The 16,669-nt window shown below is 43.1% G+C and overlaps 1 protein-coding gene across 1 annotated transcript in view; it reads left to right on the top strand.

Moving 5' to 3' along the window:
- Positions 1-389: 389 nt before the first annotated feature.
- Positions 390-16,669, top strand: part of KHDRBS1 (KH RNA binding domain containing, signal transduction associated 1) — a 28,324-nt gene continuing 12,044 nt past the window's right edge. Inside the window, exons 1-2 of the mRNA XM_059376998.1 lie at positions 390-1,068; positions 15,960-16,084. Coding sequence (XP_059232981.1) covers positions 687-1,068; positions 15,960-16,084 — 507 coding nt within the window. The 5' untranslated portion in view covers positions 390-686. The remainder of the gene's footprint in view (positions 1,069-15,959; positions 16,085-16,669) is intronic.

Consider the following 16,669-nt stretch of genomic DNA (forward strand, 5'->3'; position numbering starts at 1 on the left):
CACCCCTAGTTTCCCCCGTGCCCTCTTTCTCTTCCCCGTTCAGGCAGTCTCTCCTCGCTTCCTGCCCAGACCGCCCTCCCGCGACCCACACTCTGGTTTATTTCCACACTTCAGTGACCCTCCTCTCCACCTCGCTTTACTCCCACCCGAACCCCATTGAGCACAGCCCCCCTTCCTCGTCCTAGCCGTTGGCGGGGGCGTGGCCCCGCGAGTAACAGGTCTCCCGCCCCACACTCCGCGGGCCCGCGCGCAGACAAAGACATTCCACAGCCCCCGCCCCTCCGCGCACTCGGCCAGAGGGGGAGGAGACACGTGTCCCGCTAGCGCCGAGTCACGTGGAAAAGAAAACGAACGAAGCCCGCGGCCACTCGCGCACGCGCACAAGACTCTGGCCCGGCGGGCTCGAAGGGAAAAGGGGAGCGGGTAGGCGACTTCTTCGGGCTCCGCGGCCGTGCGCAGGCGCCGTGGCCCGACTGGAGACTTTGTTCTCCACGGAGAGACCCAAGGGCGGTGCCGGTGGCTGGCTGCGCACGCGCGCCGCCTCATTTCCGGTGCTCTCTTTCGCTGGGTCGCTCGGGTCGGCTTCGGTCGCTGTCGCTCCCGCTCTCCCACCCCCGCCAACCGCCGCTTGGGCCTCTGCCGCTGCCGCGTCGCTTCCTCGATCCCTCGATCGCACATCCGCCCCAATGCAGCGCCGGGACGACCCCGCCGCGCGCATGAGCCGGTCCTCGGGCCGTAGCGGCTCCATGGACCCCTCCGGTGCCCACCCCTCGGTGCGTCAGGCGCCGTCTCGGCAGCCACCGCTGCCTCACCGGTCCCGGGGAGGCGGAGGGGGGTCCCGGGGGGGCGCCCGGGCCTCGCCCGCCACGCAGCCACCACCGCTGCTGCCGCCCTCGGCCACGGGTCCCGACGCGACAGTGGGCGGTCCAGCACCGACCCCGCTGCTGCCCCCCTCAGCCACTGCCTCCGTCAAGATGGAGCCGGAGAACAAGTACCTGCCCGAACTCATGGCCGAGAAGGACTCGCTCGACCCGTCCTTCACTCACGCCATGCAGCTACTGACGGCAGGTAAGCGGGCCTCCCGCGTCCCTCTGGGTCGCCTGGCCACCCGGGGGCATGGGCAGCAGTGGCTTTGTTCCGCCCGCTTCCCGCCCCCTCGGGGCCAAGGCAGTCGTGAACTCCCCTTCTCTCATTCTCATCCTGGAGATCCTGCATTCCAGACTCCCATCCCGGCCCTCGGTGCGAGGGAGAATTTCTAGGCTGCAGTGGAGGCCCGAAGGGGACTCGCGATCTCTTAGCGCAAAGATCTTGATGGATAGCGCTGCGCTCCCCGCCCCTTTGCCGACCCTTCCCCCTCCCACTTCTTGCAGCTGCCCTGCGCTCCGAGTGTTCAGATGCTTCCAGAAATGAACCTTTATCTCCCCCTACCCCCAAAGGGAAGGCTTTCTTCATTGCGGGTGGCAGTAGACGCCTCTACTGAGGGTGTAGGGGGTGAAGACAGCCCGAGCCGGGGAGGGACTGTAGGAGGGAGGGCCGAGGTGAAATGGGGTGAGGCTGAGTGCCCTGTCCAGCGCACCGCGCTCGCTGGGGCTGAGTCGGGCTTAGCCGTAACAAGAGCTTAAGTTGCTCGGAGGCAGGAGCAACCTGTGGGAATCGAAGCTTGAGGTTTTCCGAATCAGATTTCCGACTTCAGCAGATAAAATGATAATTGCTATAGAGCTGGAAGGTTGGACCCCGTTATTTTACAAGGTGGTGGTCATCAGGTTAAAAATAATCCTAGAGACAGTGAAATGGGGTAGGAGGGTAAAGGGTGGTTTGCAAGACATTCCCTAAGATGGACAAAAACTGAGAGAAGTTGAAAGATGCTTGTGCACGAAAGGCTTGGTCTTGTTTTATTTCTTTTTGCTTCAGTAGTGAAATAGATTAGGAAAAGTAGTCTTTGTTCTCAGTCTGTAGACTAACGTTCCTTTCCTGCTCTGCACTGGCCAATCACCTAGTCTCTCTGATTTCTCCCTAAAGGCATCTGTTTTGCCCTCACTTCTAGTTAAAACGTTGTTTTAATAAGTATTATGAGACCTGAATTTTATAAGTAAGTAAAAAGTTGCAGCCTTCAACTCTAAAAGAGTAGTCGGACTGATAAAATGGACAGAGCGTTATGAAAATACCATTTCCCTCCCCTTTGTTCTCTGTTTTCCTACATTGGTAAGGGGTCTTCACTTTTTAACCGGCAATAAACAAAGTTCGCTGTGGTCAAGAATAACAACATTTGGATAAACTGCTTACATTTTCAATTGCTCTTCTGTAACACAGTCAGATTGTTCGAAACATTGCTGTTCATTGTGTTCTTCTGGCAATTTTGAAGACCAGGATGTCTTTTTTTTCCACCCCTTCCATGTTGCCTTGCTTATAGCAAACACCAGGTGTTTGAACCTGAAAGCAAGTACATGCAGACTTAGGAGTGGCAGGCTGAATGCTAAAGGTTGACTTGGTAGTCTGATTTTTATTTCCTCTAGTCTTTAAGCAGTCCAGGTTAAATGAGTAAGAATAACAAACTTTAGAACTTAAAGAGGTGTTGACTTAGGTTTGAAATTCTGACCCTTAATTAGTTACCTACTCTTAGGAAGTTTTCTGAACCTCAGTAACCTTATCTGGAAAGTGGGATGGTGAATTGAGAAAATTAAATGTCATGTAGAAGTACTAACACTGTTCCTTTGGCCATAATCAGATAACTTATCACCCATTTTCTTCTAGTTGTAAATCCATGGTACTGAATAAGGTATGAAAACTTGGTGTTTTGGGGATGCCTGAGTGGCTCAGTCAGTTAAGCATCCCCCTTTGCCTCAGGTCTCGATCCCAGGGTCCTGAGATCAAGTCCAGCATCTGGCTCCTTGCTCAGCTGGGAGCCTCCTTCTGCCTCTGCCTACCTCTTGTCCTTGCGTGTGCTCTCTCTCTGACAAATAAAATCTTTAAAAAAAGAAAAAGAAAGAAAACAAAGTATTTTTTTTTCCTTTCTGACCACACCAAGTGCCTAGTACAGTGTCTTTCAAGAAAAGGTGGTTTCTTAGAATAATCAAAAACTGTTGATTCTTAAAAGTTACTTAGAAGGGGCCTCTGGCTGGCCCAGTCGGTAGAACGTGACTCTTGATCTTGGGGTTGTAAGTTGGAGCCCATATTGGGTGTAGAGATTACTGAAAAATAAAAATCTTTGTTAAAAAGTTACTTGGGGGGGGCGCCTGGTTGGCTCAGTGGATTAAAGCCTTTGCCTTTGGCTCAGGTCATGATCCCAAGGTCCTGGGATCAAGCCCCGCATCGGGCTCTCTGCTCAGCGCGAAGCCTGCTTCCTCCTCTCTCTCTGCCTGCTTGTGATCTCCATCTGTCAAATAAATAAATAAAAATCTTAAAAAAAAAAAAAAGTTACTTAGGGACACCTGGGTGGCTCAGTGGGTTAAGCCTCTGCCTTCAGTTCAGGTCATGATCTCAGGGTCCTGGGATCAAGCCCCGCATTGGACTCTCTGCTCAGCAGGGAGCCTGCTTTCCCTCTCTCTCTGCCTGCCTCTCTGCTTACTTGTGATCTCTGTCTGTCAAATGAATAAATAAAATCTTTGGGGGGAAAAAGTTACTTAAAATTTTCACTCTACTCTTACTGCTAAAATTCTGTTACAAGAGAGTGCTATTTAATATTTCTTAACTTGGGCTCTTTGGTGTTTATTGTTGTGCTTGGTTTTTTTAATAAAATCAAATTTGAATTGGAGAATTAGGGCTGAAGTAATGTTAGCTCATTGAGAAAACAGACTTGGGGTATATGGATGCTTCCTAGTGTGGTTAAGTTTGATATATATTGGACCTGGCTCTTAATGTATTTTTTAATGATCTGGAAAAGGGGTTGTAGTGAAGTCAACCCACTGTGAGAAAGTAAGACCATGAGAAGACAGAATAATAGTATTTAAACTCTGATAAAGAGGTGCCTGGGTGCCTTAGTCAGTTATGCACCTGCCTTCAGCTCAGGTCATGATTCTGGGATTCTGGGATCCAGCCCTGTATTGGGCTGCCTGTTCAGTGAACAGATAATCTGCTCCTCCCTCTCCCTCTGTCCCTCCCCTCAGCTCATGCTCTCTCTATGTCTAGCTCTCCTTTCTCTCTCTCTCAAATAAATAAATAAAGTCTTTAAAAAAAAAAACCCTCTGGTAGGGATATGTGTAAGAAAAATAAGTGTTCTTAATTGTGCCAGGCACTAGTCTGGGCACTTTAAGTCAAATATTTAGTCTTTGTGACAATATTATGAAGTTACTTTTTTTTTTTTTAAGATTTTATCTATTTGACAGCACACAAACGGGGAGCGGCGGGGAGAGGGAGCCCAATGTTGGGACTCAATCCCAGGACCCTGGGATCATGACCTGAGCTGAAGGCAGACGCTTAAGTGATTGAGCCACTGAAGCACCCCTGTGAGGAAGTTACTCTTATCCTCATTTTTACAGATGAGGAAATCAAGGTACCCAGAAATTAAATAATTTGCCTTCAGTAACAAAATTAGTAAACAGCATAACTAGGATTTAAAGCGTGCCTGAATCTGGATCCATACACTTAAGCTTCCCCATCTACCCCACCTCCTACAATATACAGTACCTGCAACAAATTGTACTTCAGAAATATTTTATAGGGGCACCTGGGTGGCCCAGTGGGTTAGAGCCTCTGCCTTTGGCTCAGGTCATGATCCTAGGGTCCTGGGATTGAGCCCCGCATCGGGCTCTCTGCTCGGCTTCCTCCTCTCTCTCTGCCAGCCTCTCTGCCTACTTGTGGTCTCTGTCAGTCAAATTAATAAATACAATCTTAAAAAAAATATTTTGTACTACTTAGACAAAATGCTACCATTTATTTGAGCGCATTGGAGTGTTAGCTAACAGGTTAGTAAAGATAATAAGGCCAGAAGAAGAAGAAGGAAAGCCAGAGAGCAGAGCCTAGCTCTTGCAACTGACTCTCCTCAGGTACCTCTGCTCATTTCCAAAAAGAAGCCTCAAGACCCAGACTGCTCTTTCTTCAGCAGCCACATACCCCTTCATGCCCCTTTCCCAACCTTGCTTTATTTTCTTTGAAGATTTTATTTTTGAGTAATCTCTCTTCCCAATGTGGTGCTCAGACTTAGAAACCGTGAGATCAGGAGTCGTATGCTTTACTGACTGAGCGCCTCAGCTGCCCCCCCTACTTTATTTTGCACTTAATGAGCATTTGATGTACTATACATATTGTAGTTATGTGTGTATTTGTTAACCGCTCCTCCTTCAACAGCTAGAATGTCAGCTCTACCAGGGCAGGGATCTTTTGTCTGCTTTGTTCACTGCTCTATCTCCTATTCCTTGAAGCATGCTGCACAGAATGGACTCTTGCTAAATATTTGATGAACGAATATTCATCTTCATTGCATGATGGAAAAACAACACAGTTCTGAAAGATTTACATTTTGAATATAGAGTTCTGTGTTAGCCAAATTGATACTCAGCTGTGATGACAATTAAATGCATTCGCAGATGTGCAAGGACTCAGTCTACCCATACTTGTTTTCTAAAACAAAAATAATTTATCTTGTGTTACTTATTTGTGTAATAAACATACAGTGTTTGTATGTATATATATCACTGTTCTTTTTTTACTTTGTACAATTAGGGAAATATAAATTTGTGTAAATGACTCAGGAGTAAGTAAACATTTTGTATACATTAACAATTCCCATAAGATCTTGAAAATAGGGACGCCTGGGTGGCTCAGTTGGTTGGACGACTGCCTTCGGCTCAGGTCATGATCCCGGAGTCCCGGGATCGAGTCCCGCATCGGGCTCCCAGCTCCATGGGGAGTCTGCTTCTCCCTCTGACCTCCTCGCTCATGCTCTCTCTCTCTCAAATAAATAAATAAAATCCTTAAAAAAAAAAAAAAAAGATCTTGAAAATATACTTAGAAACCTGTCTTTCAAAAGCAGTCATTGGGTATTAAAGACAGTCTGTTGAAACTTCAAGATACTTAAGTCCTTTTTTTGATGCACAATATGTTAGAGAAATATCTATTTCATTTCATTTATAGGGGCTAGCAAAATCTATTAAAATCAGAAAGTGGAATTAGTTGCAAAGAATTCTAGACCAAATATAAGTATAAATAGTAGGATAGATAGGCAGAGGTTATCACTATTTCAGCAGTGTTGTTGTTTACATAAGAAAGTCATCAGAGTTGCAGCTGATTACAAAATAAAGATGTACAAATCAGTACGTGTCTGATACATGAGCAGTAGCCAATTAGAAAAGAAATAAGGGGTACCTGGGTAGCTCAGTGGTTAGGTGTCTGCCTTCAGCTCGGGTCATGATCCTAGGGGTCCTGGGATCGATCCCCATATCAGGCTCCCTGCTCAGCGGGAAGCCTGCTTCTCCCTCTCCCACTCCCCCTGCTTGTGTTCCCTCTCTTGCTGTCTCTCTTTCTCCGTCAGATAAATAAATAAAATCTTTAAGGAAAAAAAAAAAGAATTGACAAAATCTCATTTTTAGAATAGTATCCAAAAAATTATAAATTAAAAAGTAGTATCAGTTGCCTTGGGATGAGCAATAAAAATCAGTTCAAAATGTGTATGAATAATCATAAACAATAACATTAAATAATATTTAACCTTTGTGTAGAGCATGTAACATGTGCCATGAGGTATGCTACTTATTCGGTCTTCTTGGTCATTCCATGATGAAGAATTTTTATCTCAGTATTACAGATGAGGAATATTGTGATCACATATTGTCAACTTAAAATTTTACTAAAGGTGATCAAGGAAGATCTGAACGAGAAGAGAAATATGCCATGTCCTGGGGAAGTTGTGGGGTAGGGGGAGGGAGATGGGGTGGTATGGGGGCTAACAATGTTAAGACAATAGGACTTATAACATGCTGACTTTGCATTTCCCAAACTAATTTCAACAGGATTTATTTATTTATTTATCCATTTATTTATTTATTTTTGAGAGATGTATTTATCTTAGTGCACAAGTGGGAGGGGCAGACAGAGGGAGAAAGAATCTCAAGCAGACTCCTCCCTGAGCACAGAGCTGGTCTTGTGGATCGATCACATGACCCAGCTACAACCTGAGCCAAAATCAAGAGCCAGACACTCAGTGACCGCACCACCTAGGTGCTCCCAATTGGGTTTATTTTTTTCAACCTGACATTAAATATAAAGTATCTGAAAGAGAAAATGAAGATAAATGAGAAAAAAATTTTTGGAGACCGGAAAGTAATGAAATTCTGCAGTACTAACAGAAATTCAGTCAAACAAAACTTCGGGTTTGAGAGGATGAGAATTAGAAGGAACTCAAACATTGCTGGTGGAAGTGTGTATTGATACAACCACTCTGGATAACAGCTTAACATTTCATCTGAAAGTTAACTTCCAAATTTCTTAAAATTCAGCAACATTCCTAGGAATATGCCCAAAGAAACTTTGGTACGTGAATGCCTCATTCATAAAATGGTGCACCTTATTCACAAAATGGTGCAACTTGTTTCACCATTGACTGGAGACTGTGAGCTTTTCAAAATGAAATATTTCTATAGCTGTGAAAATGAGAACTTACAGCTACATGCAACAACATAGAGAAATCTTGGAAATCTACTATTACTCAGAAAAGCAAGTCCCATAAGGCTAGATACATACGGTACAATACTATTTTTATAGAACATAATACTAGTGAGATTAAGAAAATATTGTTAGCGTACATTTTTCTCTGATAAAGCAACTTTTTACAAAACTAAACATATGTTTACCATACGATTCAGCAATTATACTCTTGGGCATGTATCCCAGAAAAACTAAAACTTAGTCTCACACAAACCTGTGCATGAATGTTCTCAGCAACTTTATTCATAATAGCCCCAAACTGAACACAAACCATGCACCTCCCATAGGTGAATAAACTGGTACATTCATACCATGGAATATTATTTAGCAGTAAAAAGAAATGGTAAATGCAGCAACTTGGATGGCTCTCAAGAGAATTATGCTGAGTAGAAAGAGCCAGTCTCTAAAGGAAACATGTATAATTCCATTAATTTAACATACTTGAAAATACAAAATAATGGAGATGGAGAATAGATAAGTTGTTGCCAGGGATGAGGAACAGCTGGAGTGACCGAGGCTATAAAAGGGTTAGCATGAGGAATCCCGGTAACAGAACTGTTGTGCAGTTCTTGACTGTGGTGGTGCTTGCATGACATTAAACCACATAGAACAAAACATGCACACATAAGTCAGTATAAAACTGATGAAATCTGAATAAAGCCAGTACGCTGTATTAATGTTAATTTTCTGGTTATGATATTATATTATATACGTGCAAAGTGTTAATCATGGAGAAAAGTGGGTGAAGGGTATGTGAAATCTTTTATTTCTGACAACTACATATAAATCTACAGTTATCTTTTAAAAAGGGGGGGTGCCTGGGTGTCTCAGTTGGTTACGCATCTGCCTTCGGGTCAGGTCATGATCTTGGGGTCTTGGAATTGAGCCCCACTGCAGGTTCCCTGCTCAGTGGCGAGTCTGTTCCTCTCCTTCTGCCCCTCTCCTCACTTGTACACCTCTTGCTCTCTCACAAATAAATCTTAAAAAGCTCTAAACTCTAAATTGTATCATGAGAAAGAGATGCAGAAGACCATGGTCAATTTATCATAACAGGTTTTGCCACTATCCTGGAATGTGAAAATTGAGCCCTTTACAGGACTCTACTCAGACTTTGGGGGATTTTTATGAACCAATACCTATCTTCTGTCCACATTGTCTGGGAAATAATTCTGTTGGTATCTTTTCTTAGGGAAAAGATGCCTCTGCCTTCTTAGCTCCTTAGGGAGCTAATTTGCTGCTTTCATCACATTTTCTTTCTTTCTTTTTTTTTTTTTAAGATTTTATTTATTTGACAGAGATCATAAGTAGGCAGAGAGGCAGGCAGAGAGAGAGAGAGGAGGAAGCAGGCTCCCTGCTGAGCAGAGAGCCCGATGCGGGACTCGATCCCAGGACCCTGAGATCACGACCTGAGCCGAAGGCAGCAGCTTAACCCACTCAGCCACCCAGGCGCCCTCATCACATTTTCAAAGGGGTCCATGACTTTAAAAAAGATTAAGAGGGGTGCCTGGGTGGCTCAGTGGGTTAAAGCCTCTGCCTTCGGCTCAGGTCATAATCCCAGGGTCCTGGGATCGAGCCTCGAGTCGGGCTCTCTGCTCAGCGGGGAGCCTGCTTCCTCCTCCTCTCTCTCTGCCTGCCTCTCGGCCTGCTTGCGATCTCTGCCTGTCAAATAAATAAATAAAATCTTTAAAAAAAAAAAAAAGATTAAGAAATGATCGGTCTGTGCTCTTGCTTAAAACAGTTAAGTAATTTGATAAATAAAAAGATTGGAGCTTTTTTATAGAAACGTAGTAAACTTACTGGTCTTGTGGTTCCATAAGGTGGGTACCAACAGAAAAGATATAGGGCAGAGAATTACAAATTTGGGGATGATAAAGTCATATGAAGTCATAGGGCAGAGAATTATAAACTTGGGAGTGATTAAAGTCACGAATCATTGAGGGTGTTAATGGTACGCTTCTTTCATTCAGTAAACATTTGTAGATGCCTGTTGTGTATGAGACATTATACTAAAAATGGCAGGTACCCAGTTTTTGATGGAAGGGGTCCAGAAATTATTAACAAGGGAGGAAGTAATGTGGTTAGAAGTATGAACCAAGTGCATTGAGAGTCAAGAGGAGGGTATGACCCCTGACCTTGCAGAGCAGAGATCCTCTGAATCTTACCCTCTTAAAAACACTGTCTGGATATCTTAGAAAATCTTGACCATTTTCTTGATGATTATGCAGCCCTTATCGAATGTTTAGTTAAGAAATGTACATGGTAGGACGCCTGGGTGGCTCAGTTGGTTAAGCAGCTGCCTTCGGCTCAGGTCATGATCCCAGCGTCCTGGGATAGAGTCCCACATCTGGCTCCTTGCTCGGCAGGGAGCCTGCTTCTCCCTCTGCCTCTGCCTGCCATTTTGTCTGCCTGTGTTCGCTCTCTCTCTGATAAATAAATAAAATCTTAAAAAAAAAAAGAAATGTACATGGTAATCTGTTTTTAGTTAAGCCAATCCAGTTGATAAAGTTTGTATATAATTTTCCCTGACTTTTCTAATATTATCATTTTTGTATTTATTAATTTTTTTTATCCTCTTTTTTAAAAGTAAGAAGGGAAGACTAGAGAGGTTTAATTACTTGCTCAAGGTCACATACCAAGCATGTAGCAGAACTGGGAATCAAACACAGTTCTGTCCAGGTTCAAAACTCATGCTCTTTCCTCTAAGATATGCATTTAAGAAGCAATACTTGGTAGCTCTTTCTGCCCACAGGTCCTGTCCCTGTGCTTTAATAAAACCATTTTTTGCACCAAAAAAGAAAAAGAAACCTCATCCTTTAGAGCTTACAATCTGATAGTGGTAAGACCTACCAAAAATGGAACAGTTAAATTATAGGAAAAGATAGATTAAAAGAAATGCCACAGTATTAGTTGAATTTACTCTGACTGATGGAAGGAGTGACCTCAGTTTAAGTACCTGCTGTGTCACTAACTAGTTTTGTGATCTTGGGCAAGTTATATAACTTTTCTAAGCCCAGGTTTTTGCACTTGTTAAATAGGGGTAGTCCTGGTTATAAAGACAAGATGAAACAATACAAAATTCCTGATGCATAGAGACACTGGATGAAATACGGTTTTTGTAAGTGTCTGGCTAGAAAACAAATGGATCACCTCTCTGTGTTGTTTACACTTTAGCTTTTCTTTCTTGACTCTTGGGACACCCAAGGTCTCTAGAGGCCTAAGCAAAGATCACTTAAAGGAGTTAGTTTCAAAAAAGATGTTTAGAAATTACTTTGGCCTGAGGGTTAAACCATTTTTAGGAAGCTTCTCGGTTTTTTTTCTTCCCACTACAACCTACTTCAAGCTCTCCAAGAAAAGTGAGGCCAAGGAGAGAAATAGAGAACTAAAGAAGAAAAGAAAAACAAGATCAGGCTACTGAACATCTGAAGTACCCAGAGTGCTTTCATGTACTTCAACCACATGACAGTGTCTGGGGCTATAAACTGTACCCGAAATTTTACAAAATCAACTCTTGCTTAAATAAAGTGCCCCCCGCCTTGAGAATCTCTTCACTAGAGGCAGTAATTAAAGCATGAGGTTTGAAGTTAGAGAAAGCCTGGGTTTTGATCCTTATTCTAGTACTTGAACAGTTTTGTGAGTTTGTTTGCTCATTTGTAAAATGGGGATAGTTCCGGCTATTTGACTGAGTTATTTTGTAGGATAAATGAAGTAATATTTGTACAGTATTTGATACATAGTAGACATTGAATGAATATTCAGTCCTTTCCCTTCCAAACATTGAAGATGAGCCCTCTTGAAGACTTACTGTTGCCTCTTTGTGTTTTGCTTTCTAGGCTAAACTCTCCTGATTCTTTTATCTTTTCAATGCTCAGTTTTATTTAATCAGCCTTCTGGGACTTCTCTAAAAATGCTTTAATATCCTTTTAAAACTGTGGGGTAAACTGGCCAAAGGGATTCTAATGAAGATATGATTAGTGCAAAATATAACGGAAAGATCCATGTTATAGAAAGAAAGGTCTTGAGTAAGCATCTGCCCTCAGCTCAGGTCATGATCCCAGGGTCCTGGGATGGAGTCCCGCATTGGGCTCCCTGCTCAGTGGGGAGCCTGCTTCTCCCCCTGCCTGCCTCTCCCTCTGCTTATGCATGCTCTCTCTCTCTGTCTCTGACAAATGAATTTTTAAAAATCTTGAAAGAAAGAAAAGAGAAGCGAAGCAGGCCTGCCTTTAATTTACTGGATGCCATTACATTGCATAAAGACAAACCTTTCTCTTGAGTTCAGTTTTTGTAGCTCTCCTTCCTGTAGGAGTACAACAGATTAACAGGCTTTGAGTCTTACCTTCTTGCACTGGCCAAGTAAAGTTTCTGGAAAGTGCTATAAAATATAGCTGAAGGGCCTAACTAGATGGTAGCAATTAGGACACACAGAGAGACATTTAAAATGAAGCATGTAATTTGTTCCACATTTTTAGAAGCTCTTTGGTGATGTTTTCAGATCACAAATGTGGCATCTTTGTTCCTAGGATTTTTGAGGATTGAGTAACCAGTTTTTCAGCCTGGAAACTCAAGAAGAGATGTTTTCAGAGATGGTAGGCTCAAAACCAGTGACTAGAAAAAGCTAAAATTAGCAGTAAGTGGGAGGGCAGAATAGGGGTCAGGATATACCACCAGTAAAACAGCAAACAAATAGGGTGTTGAATGAAGGGTTTAGTCTGTTAATTTTTTTTTAAAGATTTTATTTATTTGACACAGAGAGACACAGTAAGAGAGGGAACACAAGCAGGGGGAGTGGGAGAGGGAGAAGCAGGCCTCCCGCCGAGCAGGAAGCTGGGTGTGGGGCTCAATCCTAGGACCCTGAGACCACGACCTGAGCTGAAGGCAGGCACCCAACCGACTGAGCCACCCAGGCGCCCCATAAATATTCTTTTTAAAAAAATATATTTATCTGACAGAGGGAGAGACACAGCAAGAGAGGGAACACAAGCAAGAGGAGTGGGTGAGGAAGAAGCAGGCTTCCCACTGAGCAGGGAGCCTGATGCAGGGCTTGATCCCAGAACCCTGGGATCATAACCTTAGCCAAAGGCAGATGCTTAACAACTGAGCCACCCAGGTGCCCAATATTGTAAATATCCTTAACTAAACCTTTACTCCTATGAGAAGAACTGTAGAGGGGTATGTTCTTCATACTCCTATGTTTCATTGTTTGAAAGACAGAACAAATTTGACCTTAAAATTAACAGACTAGGGGGGCGCCTGGGTGGCTCAGTGGATTAAGCCGCTGCCTTCGGCTCAGGTCATGATCTCAGGGTCTTGGGATGGAGTCCCGCATCGGGCTCTCTGCTCAGCGGGGAGCCTGCTTCCCCCACCCCCCCCCGCTCTCTCTGGCTGCCTCTCTGTCTACTTGTGATCTCTCTCTGTCAAATAAATAAATAAATTCTTTAAAAAATTTTTAAAAAGAAAAGAATATTTACAATATTGGGAGGGAGCTGTGGCTCAGTCAGTTGGGCATCTGCCTTCAGCTTGGGTCATGGTCTCAGGATCTCCCTCTCTCCCTGCCCCCACTCCTTTTCTCTCTCTCTCTCTTTCTCTCTCAGATCAGTCAATAAAATATTTACAATATGGGTTTGGGCACCTGGGAGGCTCAGTTGTTAAGAATCTTTCTTCAGCTCAGGTCATGATCCCAGGATCAAGCCTGGCATCCAGCTCCCTGCTCAGCAGAGAGTCTGCTTCTTGCTCTCCCTCTGCTACACTCTCTCTCTCTCTGTCAAATAAATCTTTGGAGGGAAAAAAAGGAACATTTACAATATAATTAGCAGTTTTAATTTTCAGAAAGCAAGGGACTGTGTGCTTTTGGGCATAAGCAGTTCAGTTAGCACACCATATTCTATAATATCTGAAATTAGGTGCCTTTTTTTTTTTTTAAGATTTTATTTATTAGAGCATGGAAGTGGGGAGGGTCAAAGGGAGAAGCAGACTCCCCACTAGCAGGGAGCCTTATGCAGGACTCGATCGGGGACTCCAGCAGTCGCCCAACCAATTGAGCCACCTAGGTGCCCCAAAATTAGGCTTTTTAATAAGCAGTTTGAAATTCTGAACTCTTATGAAGTCTGTCAGAATCAAAGTGACTTTCCGTCATCTCTATACTTCACAGCTGGACTTAGTCTAAACAGTTATTTTTAAAAACTGTTAGAGTGGGGCGCCTGGGTGGCTCAGTGGGTTAAAGCCTCTGCCCTCGGCTCAGGTCATGATCCCAGGGTCCTGGGATCGAGCCCCGCATTGGGCTGTGTGCTCCGCGGAGAGCCTGCTTCCTCCTCTCTCTCTCTCTCTCTGCCTGCCTCTCTGCCTACTTGTGATCTCTGTCTGTCAAATAAATAAATAAAGTCTTTAAAAAAAAAAAACTGTTAGAGGTATGGGTTTGTACAATGTGTTTGAATAGATTTTTTTTTTTTAATATTCTGTTTTTATGTAATCGACACACCCAACATGGGTCTTGTACTCATCCCTGAAATCAAAAGTCACATGCTCTACCAACTGAGCCAGCCAGGTGCCCCTGAGGTAGTATCTCTCTATACCTTAAACCAGTGGCTTTCACACTTTGAAAGCCACTGGTTTAAGGTACGGAGAGATAATTACTTTATATCAGCATAACCTAGTAACTTGCTAGAAATGGAGATTCTTAACACAAATCCCAGACTGAAGTTGGGGCCCAGCAATCTAGTTGAACAAGCCCTCTAGGTGATTGTGATGCATACTGAAGTTTGAGAACCCTTACCTTAAAATTATAGAAGGTAGAGGGGTACCTGGTTGGCTCAGTTGGTTAGGTGTCCAGCTTTTGGTTACAGCTCAAGTCATGATCTCATGGTTGTGAGATCAAGCTCCTCCCTGAACTCCCTGATTAGCCAGGAGTCTGCTTGAGATTCTTTCCTTTTCCCTAATGCACCTCATCCCCCTGCCCCATGCTAGGGCACATGCACGCTGTCTCTCTCTCTTAAATAAAATCTTTTTTAAAATTAGAGGAGATAGAAACACAGTATGGGGATAGTATATAAGGAGAACGTTCTGTATTATTTAGACTGTTCCAATGACTTAAAGGAGTATAAATTTAGTTTTTTGACTCTTTACAGTGGACCATATAACATTTTAGTTGCTGTTCATTGCCTGTGCACACTGCCCCATCTCTGTTAGTACTCCTGTTGTAGCACCTAAGTGTACTTTGCTTTCATCTTCAGAGACTGGGAATGCAGTTTATAAATACAGTAAAGATGGGGATTATATTTGACTTGTTCTGCCGTATGTCCTGTATTGATAGGCTAGATGTCTGGCCCTTTGTAAGTCTCCCCTAGTGTTTAATGATCATACCTGTATCTCCCCCATCATCTACCTCTCCATAGGAAGCACTCAGATGCTTACAATAAATGAATGAATGAATGGAATTCCCTAATTATGGGAAATCTTTCTGTATACAAAGGTTATATCTGATGAAACTATCTTAATCTGTGACTTAAAAATACCTCCATGCATGTTTGCCTTTAGGACATTAACTGAACCAGGGCTAGATAATGTTGACACTTAAGCACTTTCTAGGAAATGGGCTTTAGTTAGTATGTGTACATATGTTATTTTATTCGGTCTTTATAGCAGCCTCACGAGGTAGATACTGCTTTCATTTTACAGTGAAGAAGCCTAAAATTAGAGCAATTAAATAACTTTTCAAAGTTGACACAACTAGTGAGTAGCCAACTAAGAACCACATCTTTCAAAGCTCTTAAGGACTATCATCCAAAGCACTACTGTCAACAATGGTATTTTAATGGGACTGTTCATTGTATATTAAAATTACTGACCTTGTTTCTTCATAAAGATACAACATTGTGCCTTTTTTGGTTTGTTTGATGCAGACATTACTTTCATTTATTGTTTTAAATATTTTATTTATTTATTTGACAGACAGAGATCACAGGTAGGCAGAGAGGCAGGCAGTGAGAGAGGAGGAAGCAGGCTGTCCGTGGAACAGAGAGCCCGATGCGGGGCTTGATCCCAGGACCCTGGGACCATGACCTGAGCCGAAAGCAGAGGCTTTAACCCACTGAGCCACCTAGGCACCCCTAAATTCACTTATTCTTGAGAAACATTTGAATGGCTTTGATGTAGAGGCTTCAGGTGGGAATGGAAGAGCAAACTGTTCATGAGAAGCAGCTTTTGGGTTTCTTAGTCAACTCCATACATCTGAACTATTCGGTCTTACACTCTCTTACTGCTTTATGCAGACTCAGAAATTTGCGTCTAGTTACCAGAATAAACTAGTTCATTGTGTTTGTCTTATTCAGAAATTGAGAAGATTCAGAAAGGAGATTCAAAAAAGGATGATGAGGAGAATTACCTGGATTTATTTTCTCATAAGAACATGAAGCTGAAGGAGCGGGTACTGATACCCGTCAAGCAGTATCCCAAGGTAAGCTATAACGTGCCTCATTCACTTCGTTGTCTCTGTAGGTGTGAGAGCTATGGGTTGAAATAAAGACTTCTGGAAATTCTGATGCATCAGGTCCTTGAGCCTGTGAAGCTTCCCTCCCATAGTTGGAGTACTTGTTTCTGGCAATTAAAACATCTGTTTCCATAACTAACAGTGTACCTATTGCTAGGAAGGAAATATAATCAACTTTTTATTACCAAAAAGAGTTTCTTTCTCAAATGTTTGTTCAGGCTCCAAGTTCACACACACACACCAATTGAAGAGTTGCTCTCTGTCAAAAGATAGATATGGGGGCGTGAAGATGGACACAAAATCTAAATACAGGAAATGTGATACAAATCCTTGACTAGATGAAGTTAGTTTTATTTCTTATTCCGTGTTTTAATTTTAAATAAATGCCTTCTCGTTTTTCTTCTCCTCTTCTCCTTTTTTTAAAGAAGAGAAATTAGTTCTATTTGATTCACCAAACAGGCACTACAGAAGAATGCCGTTTGTCTTTTCTGAGGTCATTGCCTTAAAAATGTTTACGAGTGTTGAAGTACTAATGGTTATAGTGTGATAGTT

Source organism: Mustela nigripes, chromosome 14, assembly GCF_022355385.1.
Source record: "Mustela nigripes isolate SB6536 chromosome 14, MUSNIG.SB6536, whole genome shotgun sequence".
Classification (NCBI taxonomy): domain Eukaryota; kingdom Metazoa; phylum Chordata; class Mammalia; order Carnivora; family Mustelidae; genus Mustela; species Mustela nigripes.